At 34.9% G+C, this 16,497-nt stretch overlaps 1 protein-coding gene across 5 annotated transcripts in view; it reads left to right on the forward strand.

Moving 5' to 3' along the window:
- COL12A1 (collagen type XII alpha 1 chain) overlaps positions 1-16,497 on the forward strand; it is a 99,824-nt gene that overhangs the window by 43,749 nt on the left and 39,578 nt on the right. For all 5 annotated transcript variants that reach the window (XM_031610772.2, XM_090136136.1, XM_031610773.2 and 2 more), the window contains exons 23-39: positions 734-863; positions 1,748-1,893; positions 2,164-2,293; positions 3,121-3,260; positions 4,004-4,133; positions 5,470-5,609; positions 5,863-5,995; positions 6,083-6,109; positions 6,419-6,561; positions 9,141-9,270; positions 10,181-10,320; positions 11,612-11,741; positions 12,249-12,391; positions 13,052-13,181; positions 13,818-13,960; positions 15,578-15,707; positions 15,905-16,024. In XM_031610772.2, coding sequence (XP_031466632.2) covers positions 734-863; positions 1,748-1,893; positions 2,164-2,293; positions 3,121-3,260; positions 4,004-4,133; positions 5,470-5,609; positions 5,863-5,995; positions 6,083-6,109; positions 6,419-6,561; positions 9,141-9,270; positions 10,181-10,320; positions 11,612-11,741; positions 12,249-12,391; positions 13,052-13,181; positions 13,818-13,960; positions 15,578-15,707; positions 15,905-16,024 — 2,185 coding nt within the window. The remainder of the gene's footprint in view (positions 1-733; positions 864-1,747; positions 1,894-2,163; positions 2,294-3,120; positions 3,261-4,003; positions 4,134-5,469; positions 5,610-5,862; positions 5,996-6,082; positions 6,110-6,418; positions 6,562-9,140; positions 9,271-10,180; positions 10,321-11,611; positions 11,742-12,248; positions 12,392-13,051; positions 13,182-13,817; positions 13,961-15,577; positions 15,708-15,904; positions 16,025-16,497) is intronic.

A 16,497-nucleotide genomic window follows, 5' to 3' on the forward strand; every position in this document is an offset into this window, starting at 1 on the left:
TAACACTGTGTGATGGTACTTTGGAGGATGTGTTTAGGCACAGATTCAGTTGTTTAATGTACAGGACCAAACTCATCCTATGATTATTATTTCTCGATACAAATAGCCAGTAAGAGGCAAGCCTTGATGCAGAATTGGTCTTCATTCTCTTCAACCAGTATTTTGGAGAATGAAGTTAGGCATCTCCATGTGTCTAGCTCAGAATGTGTATGCAGCTTTCAAATCTTAACTCAAATTTGACTTGTGGAGAGTTTGGACTTTGTAAAACATGACCTTAGGATTTGGACTGTGATTTGGTTTGGAGAAGCCATTCCAGGGTACACAAATTTTACAGGCTTCTTCCTGCAAGGTAGTGTTAATGGCATGTGCTGTAACCACCTAGATTATCCTGGATGTTTAAAATACTTTTCCAAAGTGGGAGCATCTATTAATGCCATTTTATGTTGCTGAGTAATATGAAAGTGAATGCCATGAGTGAAAGCAGTGTGCAAAGTGCATGCCCAATATGTCTAGCCCAGCTGAAAACAAGTATCAGCTCAAGCTATCTCTATAGCCTGCTTTGTAATAGTAATGGTATACTGTGAAGTGAAAGGTGTAGAAGATTAAGACCATAGCTATTTTTAGTTCTGTACCAATGATTTCTAAATTTTCACATGGAATATTTTTTTTTTTAGAGACAAGTTTACAAACATGTTTTTTGTACTGTTGTTAACGTTCCTTCTCTTTTATGTAGTTTTATGTAAGCAGGATGGAAACTACAACAGTTTTGAAAGATCTGACACCTGAAACAGAATACATTGTTAATGTGTTTTCTGTGGTAGAAGACGAAAGCAGTGAACCTCTAATCGGCAGGCAAATAACTTGTAAGTTAGAAGTATAATGTGAATAACATTTTAAGAACAAAATGATATATGGAGAACTGTTCAATAGAACTTGGAGCACTAATTGTGTTGTATTATACTATATCAGTGAATTACAAGGCAGAGTTTATAAATCTGTTCATAAGCAAATCTATATTCCTTCATTTCCGTACTAAATAATTAATTCCTGTAGTTAGCAGATGGAATACTATACAAAATCCATTCTATTTTTATCAGATTAACTAAAAATCCATTCAAAACAAATCATTTTTAAGAGACACAACCATTATGTTTTTATTGTTAATGGTATGATCAATTTTAGGTAGATTGAAGCTGAATGCAACTTAGGATGACTTTCCTGTCTTATTATTCTTTTTATTATTTCAAGAATATAATGCATTAAGGTATCACTTCACTTCTTTCATTGTTTTGCATTGGTCTTGTCATAAATCCTGAAAGTAGATAAATGATTTTTATAAAATCTGTGGTAATTTTTAATGTTTATTCAGTAATTTGAGCAATTCAGAAGTAAAGAAAGTACATAAAATCCTTTTAGAAGTGCAGATCACAATCATGTCCTGCTTCTTATTAGATCATTGCAAATTAATATTGCTTTTTAGAATATTCAAGTATTCCAGCGCAGACTTGTAAGAGAATTTTAGCTGTGTGCATAGCAAATCTCTAGCACAATCAAAATGTGATGGCTATTGTTTCATTCTTAAATTAAACCCCGATTAAAGTACTACTACTTGTAGATCAATTTCCTGATGCAAACAATGTACCTCAGTGCCCTTGCGCAGTCTTCTTAGTGGTACTACCATGATGTGAAATATGAGAAGTGAAAAAGGTAGAAAAAAATTAATATATATATATATTTTTTATGACAGACCCACTATCTTCAGTTAGAAACCTGAATGTTTATGACATTGGATCAACTTCCATGAGAGTGAGATGGGAACCTGTCAATGGTGCTACTGGTTATTTGTTAACATATGAGCCTGTGAATGCCACAGTCCCAATTGCAGAGAAAGAGGTAAGAGAATTTGTCTTTCCTTCCTGTGCTCTACCAATATAAACTGAAAAAGATTTTGTTGTTATATCATAATAGTCAAAAAGAGACTGATATGTAGTATTCAAAGCATAGTGAACTTACTGGGATATTGTATACAATGACATCAGTCAGGAAGCTGTAAATATACTGTGAATCTCACAAACAAAATTCCCTTGAAGTTAAATCATTGCTTGCTTTTCTGCTTTTACCATCTTCAGTTTTTAAACATGATGTGTTATTTTTCATGTGCAGATGCGTGTTGGACCATCAGTGAATGAGGTTCAGCTGGTAGACCTCATCCCCAATACTGAGTACACTTTAACAGCTTATGTATTGTTCGGTGATATCACCAGTGACCCACTCACCTCCCAGGAAGTGACATGTATGGACATCTTGACTTCTGCTTTGTTGTAATTGCTTCAGAAGTGCTGAACTTTTATTTCATGCAGCAGTTTTTATATATTCTGTTTTATTTAAAAGACCACCTTTTTCATATTTCATGCATTTTACACCACTCTCACATTTCCAAAAGATCTTAAGGGCAATTTCGGTGAAAAGGTACCTACTATTAAGAGGAGGAACAAAAGGGTTTTTTTCCTTCAATAATGAGATTGTAACATTACAGGGTTTTTGTTTTTTTTTTTTTTAAATGCATTTTTGCTTGCATTTAGAACAGCCATAAAACACAATTTTCTGAGGTGCAGAAAATGCAAATGTTTCCCAAATGTTAATAAAGTTGGAAATATTAGGTGAGGATAAGAAAACATGCTTTACAAAGTGAAAAACTGATCTAAAAATGGCTTAGACATAGCTTGCCTTCCTTAAACATCTTTTCTTAAAGATTTCTGATTGTAAGAGGGATGTTTCTGGATGTGATGCACTTAGTACTATTATTCTTGGGTTCTTAAACATGTTAAGCCCCTAACTGAACATCTGAGGTTATGTTTTTAATCTCTGATAGTTTTGATGCTTCTGTATTGTGTTTGTAGTTTACAAACATGAAGCTATTTGTTTCTAGCTATTTTGCTTGTTGTTGGGGCAGGATATTCTATAGCTATCTCATCTAATGGTCAGGGCAGTTAACTAAGAGGATAATAATTGCCTTAACTTCAATGCAATGTATGAAAATACTTAACTTAATTCCTTCTGGGAGATCTGTACTTGTACTGTGAATAGTATGTTCACTTACTACTGTCATTATTTTTACAGTGCCTTTGCCTGGACCAAGAGGTGTGACAATTAGGGATGTTACTCACAGCAGCATGAATATCCTTTGGGATCCTGCCCCAGGGAAAGTCCGAAAATACATCATAAGATACAAAATAGCTGATGAAGCTGACGTAAAGGAGGTAACCAAAAGGAACATTTTTGCAAAATAAGACCATCTTTTTATTTTGAGGAGCTGGGATATTAAAATAGTAGTAAACTCAATATTACAATCCTCCATTAAGAGCAGAGAACATCAGTTCTTGCTGTCAGGAAAGGGTACTGATGTCTTGGAATCTGAATTAAGATTTCTTAATGTACTTCACCACCTTCTTTTAAAGAGAGGAAAAAACTGACTGGAGATTCTTCTGTGCTTTGATAAATGGCCATTTCTGCTCTCTGCTTCAGTATTACCTTGCTAAGCTCTAAGAACAGCTTACAATAAGGAGAAAATGATTGTAGATTAAAGGTATATTAGCCCCTTTGCCCAAGGCCAGCTCATATGAGCACTGGTAGGGATATCATTCTTACAGTTGCAAACTTTCTGTAAATGCACTGCTAGAACTGAATCAAGTCTTTCAGGGTTAAATGTGTTTTTGTAAGTGAGTGAGAACTTTCTGGAGATGCAATCTGTATTCTTATTTCCATAACAATGAAAGCAGGGAAAGAATTACAAGCAGTTTATTAATATTTGAGAGACTATGCTTCACTAGTGCAGTTAGTAGATCACATTCAATATTCAGATGTAAATGTAGGGGGACAAATGAAAAAATTTGGTGCAAAATACTTTTCAGTTTTTTCAGTACAAGGATTCCTACCATGAAATCAAATTCAGAGTCAGAAATAGAACAATTTGAAATTCTTAGGTCGCTATTTTTATTCCTAGGTGGAAATTGACAGGCTCAAAACCAGCACTACTCTTACTGACCTTTCTTCCCAAAGACTGTATAATGTGAAGGTTGTTGCTGTGTATGATGAAGGGGAATCTCTACCAGTAGTTGCAGAGGCTGTCACTCGTAAGTTTTCCTTATTACCCTTCCTTCATTTATTTTTATGTTATATTTTATTTATATGTGTAGCAATGTATTGCTATGTTAAGGTGGAGACATAATTTCATCTATCTGGGAAATATTTTACTTTTAGCATTATTTACAGCATAATAATCCCTGGAAATCTCAGGTGAATTGTGTTTTACTGCAGCAAACACTGAAGCTGCAATCTTCAAAGAGGGGACAGAGCAGCAGCTGAAGCTAGATTTTTCATGATAAGACGCTGAAGAACCATAGAGCTAGAATTAGTGAAAGACTATGAGTTCAGAGGAAAGGTTTTCTAGCCTGTGCAGTTATTTTAAATTTTGGAAAATCAGTGGGAAACTGGTACGTGCTGGAGATTCAAAGAGATATGATCTTGCTTTTGATACCAGAATTTCTGTACATGGAATGATAAATAAACCTGTAATTTTAGAGATGTTATTCAGGGAATCATAAAGGCAACACTAAAGTAATAACAAGAGATAGACACAAGAAAATGGTGTTGCACAGACCAGATATCCATGCAAGACAGGTGACAAACTGAAAAGAGCAAACTGATATCAGGGAAACTTTTATCTTGATGTAGTCTTGTGTTTTAGGAATGCATAGAAAATGAGCAGTGTTACGTTATCACACACCATCACTCCAATGTGAAAAATGAAAAAAAAAAATGCTCTGTCTCCTTTTTTGTTCCCCTTATCCCCTGTTTTTTGAAGCTTGGCGTGTTTAAAATTTTGATTGTTAGCTTCTGTGTGAGCCTGTAGCCTATAGCTGCTGTTTTATCTGATTGCATAAAGAAAAAGAGGAAAAATCAGCCAAAAGTTGTTTTAGTTTAATTCTCTGGTTTTACTTTTTTACTGATTTCTTTCCAGTAGCTGTGACTTTTTGCCTCCTTAACCTATGGTTAACCTCTGTGAATTCTGTCTAAAGCAGTTTTGTAATTCAGTCATTACTCGTTTGGCTTAAATAAGGAATTTTAAGATCTGGGAGAGAGTCATGCAGGAGCTTCTCTTCTGTATGTGGGAGTTCATAATTACTCATTCTAACTACAAAGCATAACAGTTGGAACTTCAACTGTTGTGAGTAGGCGTGCGAGTTGTTCTGAGGTCGGTAGAACTGTTTGTTTTATCAGGTGATGACCTGGTGTTGTGAAATTATGAAGGGCAATCTACTTAGTGTAGATGGGCTGGGTTATACCAAAGCGTTTTGTTGTGATTTGGGTAAGTAAGATCTGAATCTTATGCATAATTTTCCAAATTCTTTGTGTAATTCCTTGATTTAACCTTATTTTTTAGTTATGTTTTTCCTTTTCTTGCAACAGAGCCTGTGCCATCACCAGTCAATCTGAGAATCACGGAGATAACCAAGAATAGTTTCAGAGGAACTTGGGATCATGGAGCTCCAGATGTTTCTCTCTATAGAATAACCTGGGGACCATATGGTAGATCAGAAAAAGAAGAGGTAAGAGCAATCATAGTAAGATTTTGGGGGCAGTCTCTTAGAGGGCATGTTTTAAGAACCAGAAATGTAAATAATAAATGGCCTAAATCTTGCAAGCCTTCCTGTTGTGCCCAATTGAATTTCGGTGAGAAGATACAGAAAATGCATTCATGGCCATTTATAGTAATGTTACTGTGTAAAAAGTTACTCAGATTCCTCTCTTTGTCTTTTTTCTCCTTTTTTATTTCTTGTATTTTTTTTATTCCCCCACAAGAGTATTGTAAATGGAGATGTCAACAGTCTGCTCTTTGAAAATCTGAACCCAGATACATTGTATGAAGTCTCGGTTACTGCCATCTATCCTGATGAATCAGAAAGTGATGACTTGATCGGCAGTGAACGAACATGTAAGTAATTAAAATGTTAATCATAGTTATTAAATCAGAAAGCATACATATACAAGAATACTGAACACTCTTTCTATTTTTTTCTAGTACCCTTGGTACCTATTACAACACCAGGTAAGAATCTGAATTTCCAGGTATGGTATTATTAAAGAAAACTCATAGCTACCTTTCTCTATACTGAGAAGAATGTTGACATTAAAAAGCTGAGATCATTTAACGAACAGCGTTGTGTATTTGGAAGACTACTAAACACTAGATTACCACATGTTTATTATTTTACAAACAATGCAATTTATGTTGTCTTGGTCTTAATACGTTCTGCTCTTGGTCTGGCAGTCGTGCAGAATGTGGAAGTATGGAGTTTTTGTCCTTTCTTTTTTTGCTTGAATTATATATTGATTGCATACTTTGCTACTTTCTCAGCCCCGAAGAGTGGTCCACGAAACCTTCAAGTGTACAACGCAACTTCACACAGTTTGACTGTAAAGTGGGATCCTGCCAGTGGTCGAGTGCAGAGATACAAGATAATTTACCAGCCTATCAATGGAGATGCCCCAGAACAGTCGGTAATTGATTTTGAAGTCCTGTAGTTATCTTAAGGGTAGTTCTGCAGATTGATCACTTAGAATAATTTATTTACAAAGCGCTGCTGTGTATTAAGCACATTTTAGGTGAAAATATAATTATAGTAATTAAGTATGTAGTCTCACATTTTTCTTTCTCTGCTGTCAAATCCAAGATAGAATATTCTTTTGGAGTGCAAAAATCCCAACAGTTTTGGTTATAGCCCATTTCATTATTTTTTTATGAAAAAGCGTATAATCTGCAGCTTTAACGATGTAGGTCCATCCAAAATTACTGCCTCCTATTTATTTCCATGGAAATTACAACAGATAGGAAGAGCACTCTTTGACAGAGAAAATTCTCAGCTATAAAAGGCTATTTTTCAACAGTCATCACCATTAGTTATGCATTTTCGCCAGTGATGAACAAGAGCCTGCATGCTGCATTTGTAAAAATTTGCACAAGCAGAGGTGACCCACTGTTGTTGCCACTGTTGAAATGCATGACCCATTGCCTCACATCCAGTGTTTGGTCTCCATTAACATTCAACAGTGTTGATGAATGTCAGTGGGTGCCATTTATTCCACATGGAGGAATTCAATGACACAACTTTTCTTCATATGCACTTCCATGTCAGACCCTGTTTTGTCAGACTGCCCCTCTGCTGCCATCTGTCACATGGCAACAACACACAAGGAAATATTGGTGGGAAGGTTCAACCTCTACTGCCATGCTACCAGTATCTGCCTCTGACATCACTGGCCAACATAAATAAAAGAGGAGGCACTTCTTTCAGAAAATCCATCAGCACATACAAGTCACAGATACGTAATTATCTCAATCAACCACATAAATTACCATCACTGCCTCCATAGTCTTGCCTTTCATGTGCTATTGAAAATCAGAGAATTGTGTGGTATTTCACTTACCATGCTGGGGACAGAATAACCTCTGCAACTGCAAAAATGCATGCATGGGAAACATGTTAAAGAAGAGTTTAAAGTATTTTACTGTCTTTTAATATAATCAAGCAGCTGTAATGAAAGGGAAAGCCAGTACCATATCATCAGCCAACTTATCCTTCATCATCATTGAGAGCTGTGCTGATTACCTATGGTCCAAGACAAACAGCCTGGGAATGTTAATTCATTCAACCTGTTTATCAAAATCAAGTGCTACTTAAAGATGCCCTATTCTGCACTGGGAGACTGTTGTGGTTACTGCCACATGACTCAGAATCTCAGATGAAAACCACCTGCATTTAGCTTGTTCCTGAAATTGGAGATCACCGTGTTCAGAAGCATATCTAGGAACATTTTAAATCAGTTGGATACTTACAGGCCCATGTACCAATTTCAACCCTCTTCTGAAAAATATGTGTTTCAGTTGAAGTAATTAAACAATTAAATGAAATGAGTATTTGAATGTAAGATTAGTGAGAAATCATTAAAAGAATAAAGAACAGCAACACGGTTAATTAATATCTATACTTGCTGCTACTAAACTGAAAAAAGGGCATTCTGTGGAAATATAAGCTGTGACAAAGAATTTTAATGACTTAATTATTCACAACTGGGTGGAGTCCAGCAGTGGCATCTGGAGAAAATACCTCTTTCTGAGAAATGCACACAGAACACTCTTGCTCTCCTCATAGCATGTTAGTGCCTGTCTGCAAGTAATTGTCAGTCATATGATAATAATTGTCTGCTTTTTTTGGTCATTGTGATATTTGATTAAACTGCTGTTAGTGTAGCACTGTCCGCACTGAAATATTCAAAAACTGAATTTTTAGAAGTTCTCTATCTTTTTTTTGTTTTGTTTTGTTTTGTTTTGTTTTAAAGACTGGTTTGGCATCAGGGAGACCACATACCAAACCGCAGAGAGCATCATGATCGCTCAGGGCCACGTTTTGAAAGGCAAATAGATGCAAAAAATATGAAGTCAGCCACAGTAGGAGGCTGAAAAAAAATGTTTATGGTTTGAAATGAGTTTTGGACACTTGAGTAGAAAAAAAAAGGTTTCTTTGTAAATTAAATTAAATATATGAAATATGAAGATGCCTCCTTGCTTTCGGTTCATCATCTAAAGATATTAAGTTTTATGATAAACACCAACTAGTTGAATAGGCTTTGAAAATAGGTAGATTGTCTTAAAAAGGATGCTCCAGAGCAGGTGCAGTTTTCAAACGTTTTAAACCAAAAAAAATCTCAATACTGCCAAATGCCAAATATCTGAATATTATTCTTAATGTGATGAAAATCTTTTCCTTGGACGTAATTGTAGGAACAGGGTTCTATATCTACGCTTAAAAGGCTTGGAGCATCCGTACTGTGAAGCAAGGCTAAGAAAGTTAGAGTTGTTTAGCCTTGAGAAGTCTCCAGGAAGGCCTTAATAGTGGCTTTCCGATATTTAAAGGAGACCCTTAGGAAAAATGGGGAAGGACTCTTTATCAGGGAGTGTTGTGACCAGACAAGTGAGTGTTTTCCACTCGGCCTCAAATGATTACTTTCTTAGCTATAATGGTAAGCATAAAAAAAGCAGCATAAAAAGTAATTTATTCTTTTCTTTTGTTTTACTTTAGACCATGGTTGGTGGGCGGCAGAACAGTGTAGTAATACAAAAGCTGCAGCCTGATACACCATATGCTATTACTGTGTCATCGATGTATGCAGATGGTGAAGGGGGCCGAATGACAGGACGAGGCAGAACCAGTAAGTAACACATGATCTTGTTAGATATGAAACAAATTTGATGTACTTTTCAAATCAGCGGAGAAACTGTGGTGAAATTTATCATGTTTATTTGTTATTTGTCCTTTGGTGGATTTCTATGATACTGTTTTTTTCCTACTATAAAGAGCACTGAGTGATCTTCTACCAGCACTTCAGGTGTAAAAAACAAAATCACTATTTTTTGAATTACTTAATTGGATAAGTAATTGTATATTTATTAATGAAGTGACTTATTAATTTGTACCTAGTTTATTTTTGAACTTGTTGAAGGTCAAATATAACGTGTTTGGAGAAAAATGAGGAAAACAATCCTAATGAACTTACTGTATATTTCTAAAATAACATTCAGAAATAAACTTTTCTTACTATATTTTTCTTTAAATGGCTAGCCTGGAAAAGAGAAGGTTGCAGGGAGACGTCGTTTCAGCCTTGCGGTATTTAAAGGGAATTTAAAAACATGAGGGAAATCAACTTTTTACACAGGTAGATAGTGATAGGACATGGGGGCATGGTTTTAAACTAAAAGAAGGGAGATTTAGAGAGAAGTTGTAGATGCCTCATCTCTTGGAAGTGTTTAAGGGCAGGCTGGATGGAGCTCTAGGCAATCTAATCTAGTATTTGATCTAGTGGTTGGCAACCCTAGATCAAAGGGGAGTTGGAACTTGATGATCCTTGTGGTTCCATTCCATGATTCTATGATCTGTGGTTGTTTTTTTTTTTTTTTTTTTTTTTGAGTCCTATGATTAATGAAGACAACATTTGACATGAACTATTAAACCTGCTGTTTTTTTAAATTTCCTAATGAGACATTGCATGGACATGATCTGATAGCATAGGGCGAGAGAAAGAATGTGGCCCCACATCCCTGACAGTTTATGTCTTGTTTCAGAACCTCTCACTACTGTGAAGAACATGCTAGTTTATGACCCGACCACCAGTACTCTGAATGTTCGATGGGATCATGCAGAAGGAAATCCTCGTCAGTACAAAGTGTTTTATGGACCAACAGCTGGAGGTGCAGAAGAAATGGTAAATCCTTCTCGCTAACTGCCTCAAATAAATTGCAATCCATGGTGCCAGTGAGGGAAATACTATAGAATGAAATTGGTCTTGTTTGCCTACATACTGGCTTTTCTGTTTGTAGCTACTCTGGAGCAAGTGCATAACACCTCCGTGAAAGACATTTTTTCCAATCTGTAATACTGATGTTGGATTTTATGTAGTAGACCTTCAGTGATAAGTTCTTAGCACAAAGATTTAATATTTCACAACTTTTTGTTTGTTAATTCTTAAGCAGTGTGCATGACCATAAAGCTGGTTTAAAGATGTACAAAAAGCTGTAAAGTTAATAGACCTTGTTTCTACCCACTTTTACTGCTGTGGCAGTTGGCAGACATCTTAGACTATATTTATGAAAGCAGAAAAATGCATGGGGGCATCTCATTCTAATAATCTAAAATTACTTAATTCCTAATGAGACAAAGCAGTCTTTGAAATGGAATTTGATCCCATGTTGCAGGCTGGGAAAATATTATTCTCTTCACATCTGTGCAATTTGATGCGCCTGTTAAATAAGGAATATATGAATTGCCACTATGTCATAAGCATCTAGAAAGCTACTGATAAAAAATTATTCCTTAAATACTATGGAGTTATACTTGCAGACAGAATTGCTCGTTACTTTTTGTCATTAAGTTGTTGTAGTGTTGTGTGATGTTTATCTTTCTGATTTCAAAATTGACTTAATGATTCTGAGCTGCTAAATAGTAGTCATTAAAAAGACTGCTGTAGATCTTGTTACTGACAATAGTAGAACAGGATCAGAAGTGAAAGTCAGCTGTAAGGAACTGTGCACAAGACTTGATAACCATTGTGCAAGACAGAGTCTTTTTGAAGGCCAATTCTAGAAGATATCATGAAACCTATTATTTCAAGTTTCAACATTATTTCATATTATATTTCAGCATTATTTATTTCATAAGGATTTTATCACATCTAATTTAGAAATGAGATAAGATAAACAATGTTTATTTTTAAAAGGAGGACAAATAGAATCTGCCATGCTGGACTGTGAGGTTACTGCTATACTCAGTGACGTGATAAACAAAATTCATATTTTAACATCTCTTGTATTAAATCAGAACTAATTTGATACTAATTGGCCTGCCAGAGTGATTTGCAATTTATGTTCCCTTGTGAGGTAGTAATCATGTAAGGAATAAGCTAAAATAATTGTTAACAGTGAGGGAGATACAAAAAGCTGAACTTTTTCCATTTTCATGTAAATGTTATACCTCCACCTTTCTTTTTAAATTTGTAGACCACAGTACCAGGAAACACAAACTATGTTATCCTCAGATCTCTTGAACCCAATACACCTTACACTGTAACTGTGGTTCCAGTTTTCCCAGAAGGAGATGGTGGACGTACATCTGATACTGGAAGAACTTGTAAGTAAAATAGTCTTTTTAAATAAAATGTTGGATTTTGTGTGTGTGTATGAGTGGCTCAAATCATTAGAAACTGAGTAGTTCTAATTAAGTTATATAAATTATAGAACTTTAATTTTCCTAAGGTAAAATTCTATTTACGTGCATAGTTTGTGGTTTTACCTCTCTAATTGATTTGTTTTCTTTGATTATTTGAATGGAATCTTTCAGTTCATTTATCACTTGCAACCTCAGCTCTTATGTTGTAAAGCTATCTTGTAGTTTGCTTATATACAACAGGAACATTTTAATTCTAGTGCCAGTAGCTGCCCTGCTGCCTGGCAGAGATGCTTGTAAAGAGTAATAACTAAGATTCTTAGATTCACAGATATTAGGGTAAAACAAATAATGTCTTTATCTTGAGTTGATACACTTCTCAGCTTATTTTGAGTGTGGTTGAAATTAAAGTAGAACTAGAATGTGTGTAAGAAGGCTTGTAAAACTTAATTTTAATTATCCTTGGTCTAGTGGAGAGAGGAACACCAAGAAACATTCAAGTTTACAATCCCACACCAAACAGCATGAATGTCCGATGGGAACCTGCTCCAGGTCCGGTACAGCAATACAGAGTTAATTACTCTCCCCTGTCTGGCCCAAGGCCATCAGAATCTGTAAGTAATTTACTTTTTATACTATTATTTGAAAGTGTGCAGAAGATACTGCTTTCTTCAATGAGTGTAGGAAAACAACAATAAGCTGTTTAGAACAACTCCCTGCTTAGGAGGGTCCCAGTGTAAATAAAGTGTGCCTACAGAATTTACTATATTGTAAATGAAAGCTTGCTTTGGTGAAATGAAACAAATAAGAGATAAGATTCTCCCACGTAAAACTGAGAATTGAGTATCTTTTACTTTATTGCAGGTAATGATGAGTTAAGACATAACCTATATTTGGTAAAGTCAGAAAGAAACAACAAATATTTATTAGAAAATGTTTAATAATGAAAGTGGAAGCTCAATTTTACTAGTCTGTATCTGTATAGTGTAACAGTGTGTTGCTCCACAAGAGTAGGAACGTGTCAATTAGTACCTGTTAGTACCTACCAAACTCATTTGCAGAATGAGTGTTCCTATGCATTTATCTTTTTTTCTTTTTTCCTGTATTACCTGCTCTTGAATTTTTATCAATGTTATTTGGTTATTTTAAACTTCTGTTGTTCTTGAAAAAGATGCAGTTCCTGATTTTCCTATATTTTGTTTAAATTGCTCATTTTAAGGGATATAGTATAAATTGAACATTTTTTATGTAGGTGCTTTCTGTTTCTGTTTCAGATTGTGGTACCAGCCAACACTCGTGATGTGATGCTGGAACGCTTAACTCCTGACACTGCTTACTCAATAAATGTTATAGCTCTGTATGCAGATGGAGAAGGAAATCCAAGCCAAGCACAGGGAAGAACATGTAAGAGGCAGCACTTTTGTGAGATCTATGTCAAGATTAATGTGTGAGGAATTTATAAAATCACAAATTGTGTAAACCATTTGGTGCAACTCAGATAAATGGCTCAAGCAATTGTAGGTCTCCCTGGAAGGGGGCTTTTTGGTATATTGCATGGAAGCACGGCTTTCAACATGCATAATCACTAAATTCATTTTCACTTGGGAAATAATATATATGTTATATTTTTATATACATATTCATATATATTTAAATATATATGTTTACAAATTTAAAAATCATTCTCTAAAATGTGATTACAGTTAAATATCAATTTATCTTCCTGAAAAAAAGTTATGCATTAAGGTGGATAGGAAAAAAAAGGTGCTTTGACTTCTGCATTTTACTCAAAAATTGTACACATCAACCTTCAAATTGTTGTTGAGCTGAAGAAACCTAAACACCACAACCTGTGTGTGACAACTTAACTTGCTAGTGCTTGACTTGTTTCAAATTAATTCCAGAAATGAAGCAAAAAGGAACTGTTTATGGCATTCATATGTCACTACTCTTTTAGTGCTTTCACCTTTAAATCCTCATGTTCTTCTAAGACGTTGATGTGACAGGCCATCATTATACCTTCTGTATTTCTTTCTTTAGTGCCTCGTAGTGGACCAAGAAATCTGAGAGTGTTCGATGAGACAACAAACAGCCTTTCTGTACAGTGGGATCATGCTGATGGGCCAGTTCAGCAGTACAGAATCATTTATTCACCCACTGTGGGAGATCCTATTGATGAATATGTAAGTGCTGTAATTCTTTTATGAGCACCAAGATTTTCTCAGTTGATTGTTTAGGCTACAGAAAATCACCTGTTTTACTTGTAGTGCACTTCAGACATTTGTGGGTTTTTTGGTCGTTGTTGGTAATGCTGAAAAGCCATTTCTTTTTTCTTTTTCACAAAACTGAAGAAAAATATACAGTTTAATGAACTCAGTTTAATGAACTTTAGTGTAAAAAATGTTGAAGATGTAAGTCACATCATTAATCAGAGGATTCTGAGCAAAATCTGCTTCCTGACACTGAGTTTAAGTAGTGTTCTACAATAAATAGCCATCTGTTATTTTATACTCTATTCATTATGAAGTCAGTGTGCTAAGATACAGAATAAACATAAGTCTGAATTTTATAAATTGAAAAAGCATTGACAAGATTTAATAAGAATGCAGTGGTAACTTTGTTTCAGCATTTAACTTACTTTGGTAAAGCTTGACATGAATTGTGTTTGTGTTTAATTTCCTGCAGCTTAATATAGCGTGGGTTAATCTGGTATGTATAAAATTCTCTGAGTGTTAATAACAAAGGCAAACCCAGATCCTATGGAGGTCAATGATGGAATTCCTTCTGACTGCCATCAGCTAAAATGTAGTGTAGAGAGTGCTGTCTAAAATCTATCTAAATGTTTTACCTGTTTATATATTATACAAAGCATGTTGAAAATCTCTAGTAGAAAATTCACTATTGGACTTGTTATTCAGAACACAACTAACTTTGAATATGTATCTTCTCTGCAAAAAATATTGGTCATTTTATTTGTAAAAATTGTAAGTCTTGAACAACTGAATTCTCTTTCAAGTAATAACGGAAGATGTTGATTGAGACATGCTATTGAGATATCTCAAGTCAATTTCTGTAGTTCCAGTGCTTTAGGGCTATTTTATGGAGCAGAGTCACTTTTTGGATTATGCCTACCTTTTAATTAGAATGAAGCAGAAATTCACATCTGCACCAGAAAGTTGAAGAGATTGGGGAGTGTATGAGCAAGTTTTTACATTGCTGAATACTCAGAGCTTCTTTCTCAGACCAGCTGTTGTTCCTCCTAAAAAAAATTGTATCCATGAGGATAATGATAAGTTAGAACTGAAACTAATGAGTAGTGTGACTGGATTTGTCTTCCCTCCTTGTTTTAGGAGCACTATCTTCTCTTTTTGCATCTCTAAACACATCATTCTAACTTTTCCTTTCTGTAAGGAAACAGTGCTGAAATCTTGGGGAGGAAATGCAGCATCTCAGTCTAATTATAGAATCATAGAATCCTTTAAGTTGGAAAAGATGTTCAAGATCATCAGTTTAATCATCAACCTGACCTGCTGAGTCCCATAACTAAGCCATGTCCCTTGTAAGGGTAGGAACTGAAAGGTCAATTTGATTTATATTTTTATGTTGGTCACAATGCTTTATAGTTTAGAATAAAAAGTACTAGTAATTGTTCATAGGCTATAACTCTTAAAATATCCTGTACAACCTTATCTACTGTGAACATGAAAAACATGTTCACAAATTTTTAGTTCTAGTTACTGTCATAACTGATTGGTTACAATAGTCTGAGTTTGTTTGCTTGTTTCTTTTATCTGTTGTAGACAACAGTTCCTGGCATAAGAAATAACGTCATACTACAACCACTGCAATCAGATACACCATATAAAATAACTGTTGTGGCTGTGTATGAAGATGGAGATGGTGGACAGTTGACTGGAAATGGAAGAACTGGTAATTTGTTTGAATATAAAATATTCTTTTAAAAATGTAAGGTATAGATTTCTTGAGCACTCCAACATTGTTAAAGTGTCATTATGTTTATAGTTTCTCTGATGTGGTGATCTCCTTACAGAGTTACAATATAAGTTTCTAGAGGCTCAAAACCAGTCACTAGTCTATTAAATTGGAATGCTTTTCTTTGTTTTCAGTTGGCCTGCTTCCTCCTCAAAATATATATATAACTGATGAATGGTATACACGATTCAGAGTTTCTTGGGATCCTTCACCATCCCCTGTTCTTGGCTATAAAATTGTATACAAGCCTGTGGGTAAGAAAGCTCATTCATTCTCAGTAGAGCACTTTCAAATGAGGGAGTAGATTATGGGAGATCAGAATAGAAATCATACATATTTTGAAATGTTTGTGTTAAAAGATTAATTTATTTTCCTTTATTAACTCATTTTGATAGAAGCTTAGGTCTTGCTATCAGTATTTTATAAGAAGCACTACCAAGTACAGTGTTTCATACAGTCATTTAAAGACTGAACTTTGCTGATGTTTACTACAGAATCTAATCAGTGACTAGATGAAGTGACTTGAAAAAGCAGACTTGGTTTTTCTCTCTTTTGTACCATTTGTACTTTAGAGAATGTGAACTGGTACATGAGATGAGTATTGGAGAGGTTATAAGATTCATGTTTTGTAATGTCATATTTTGTTGAAGAAAATGAGATTAATGCTTAATGACATGTAAAAGGAGCCAGATAATTTTGTAGCTCACTTATCACAAATCTTTCTCTC

Source organism: Phasianus colchicus, chromosome 2, assembly GCF_987193195.1.
Source record: "Phasianus colchicus chromosome 2, bPhaCol1.hap1.1, whole genome shotgun sequence".
In the NCBI taxonomy this organism is placed as follows: Eukaryota; Metazoa; Chordata; class Aves; order Galliformes; family Phasianidae; genus Phasianus; species Phasianus colchicus.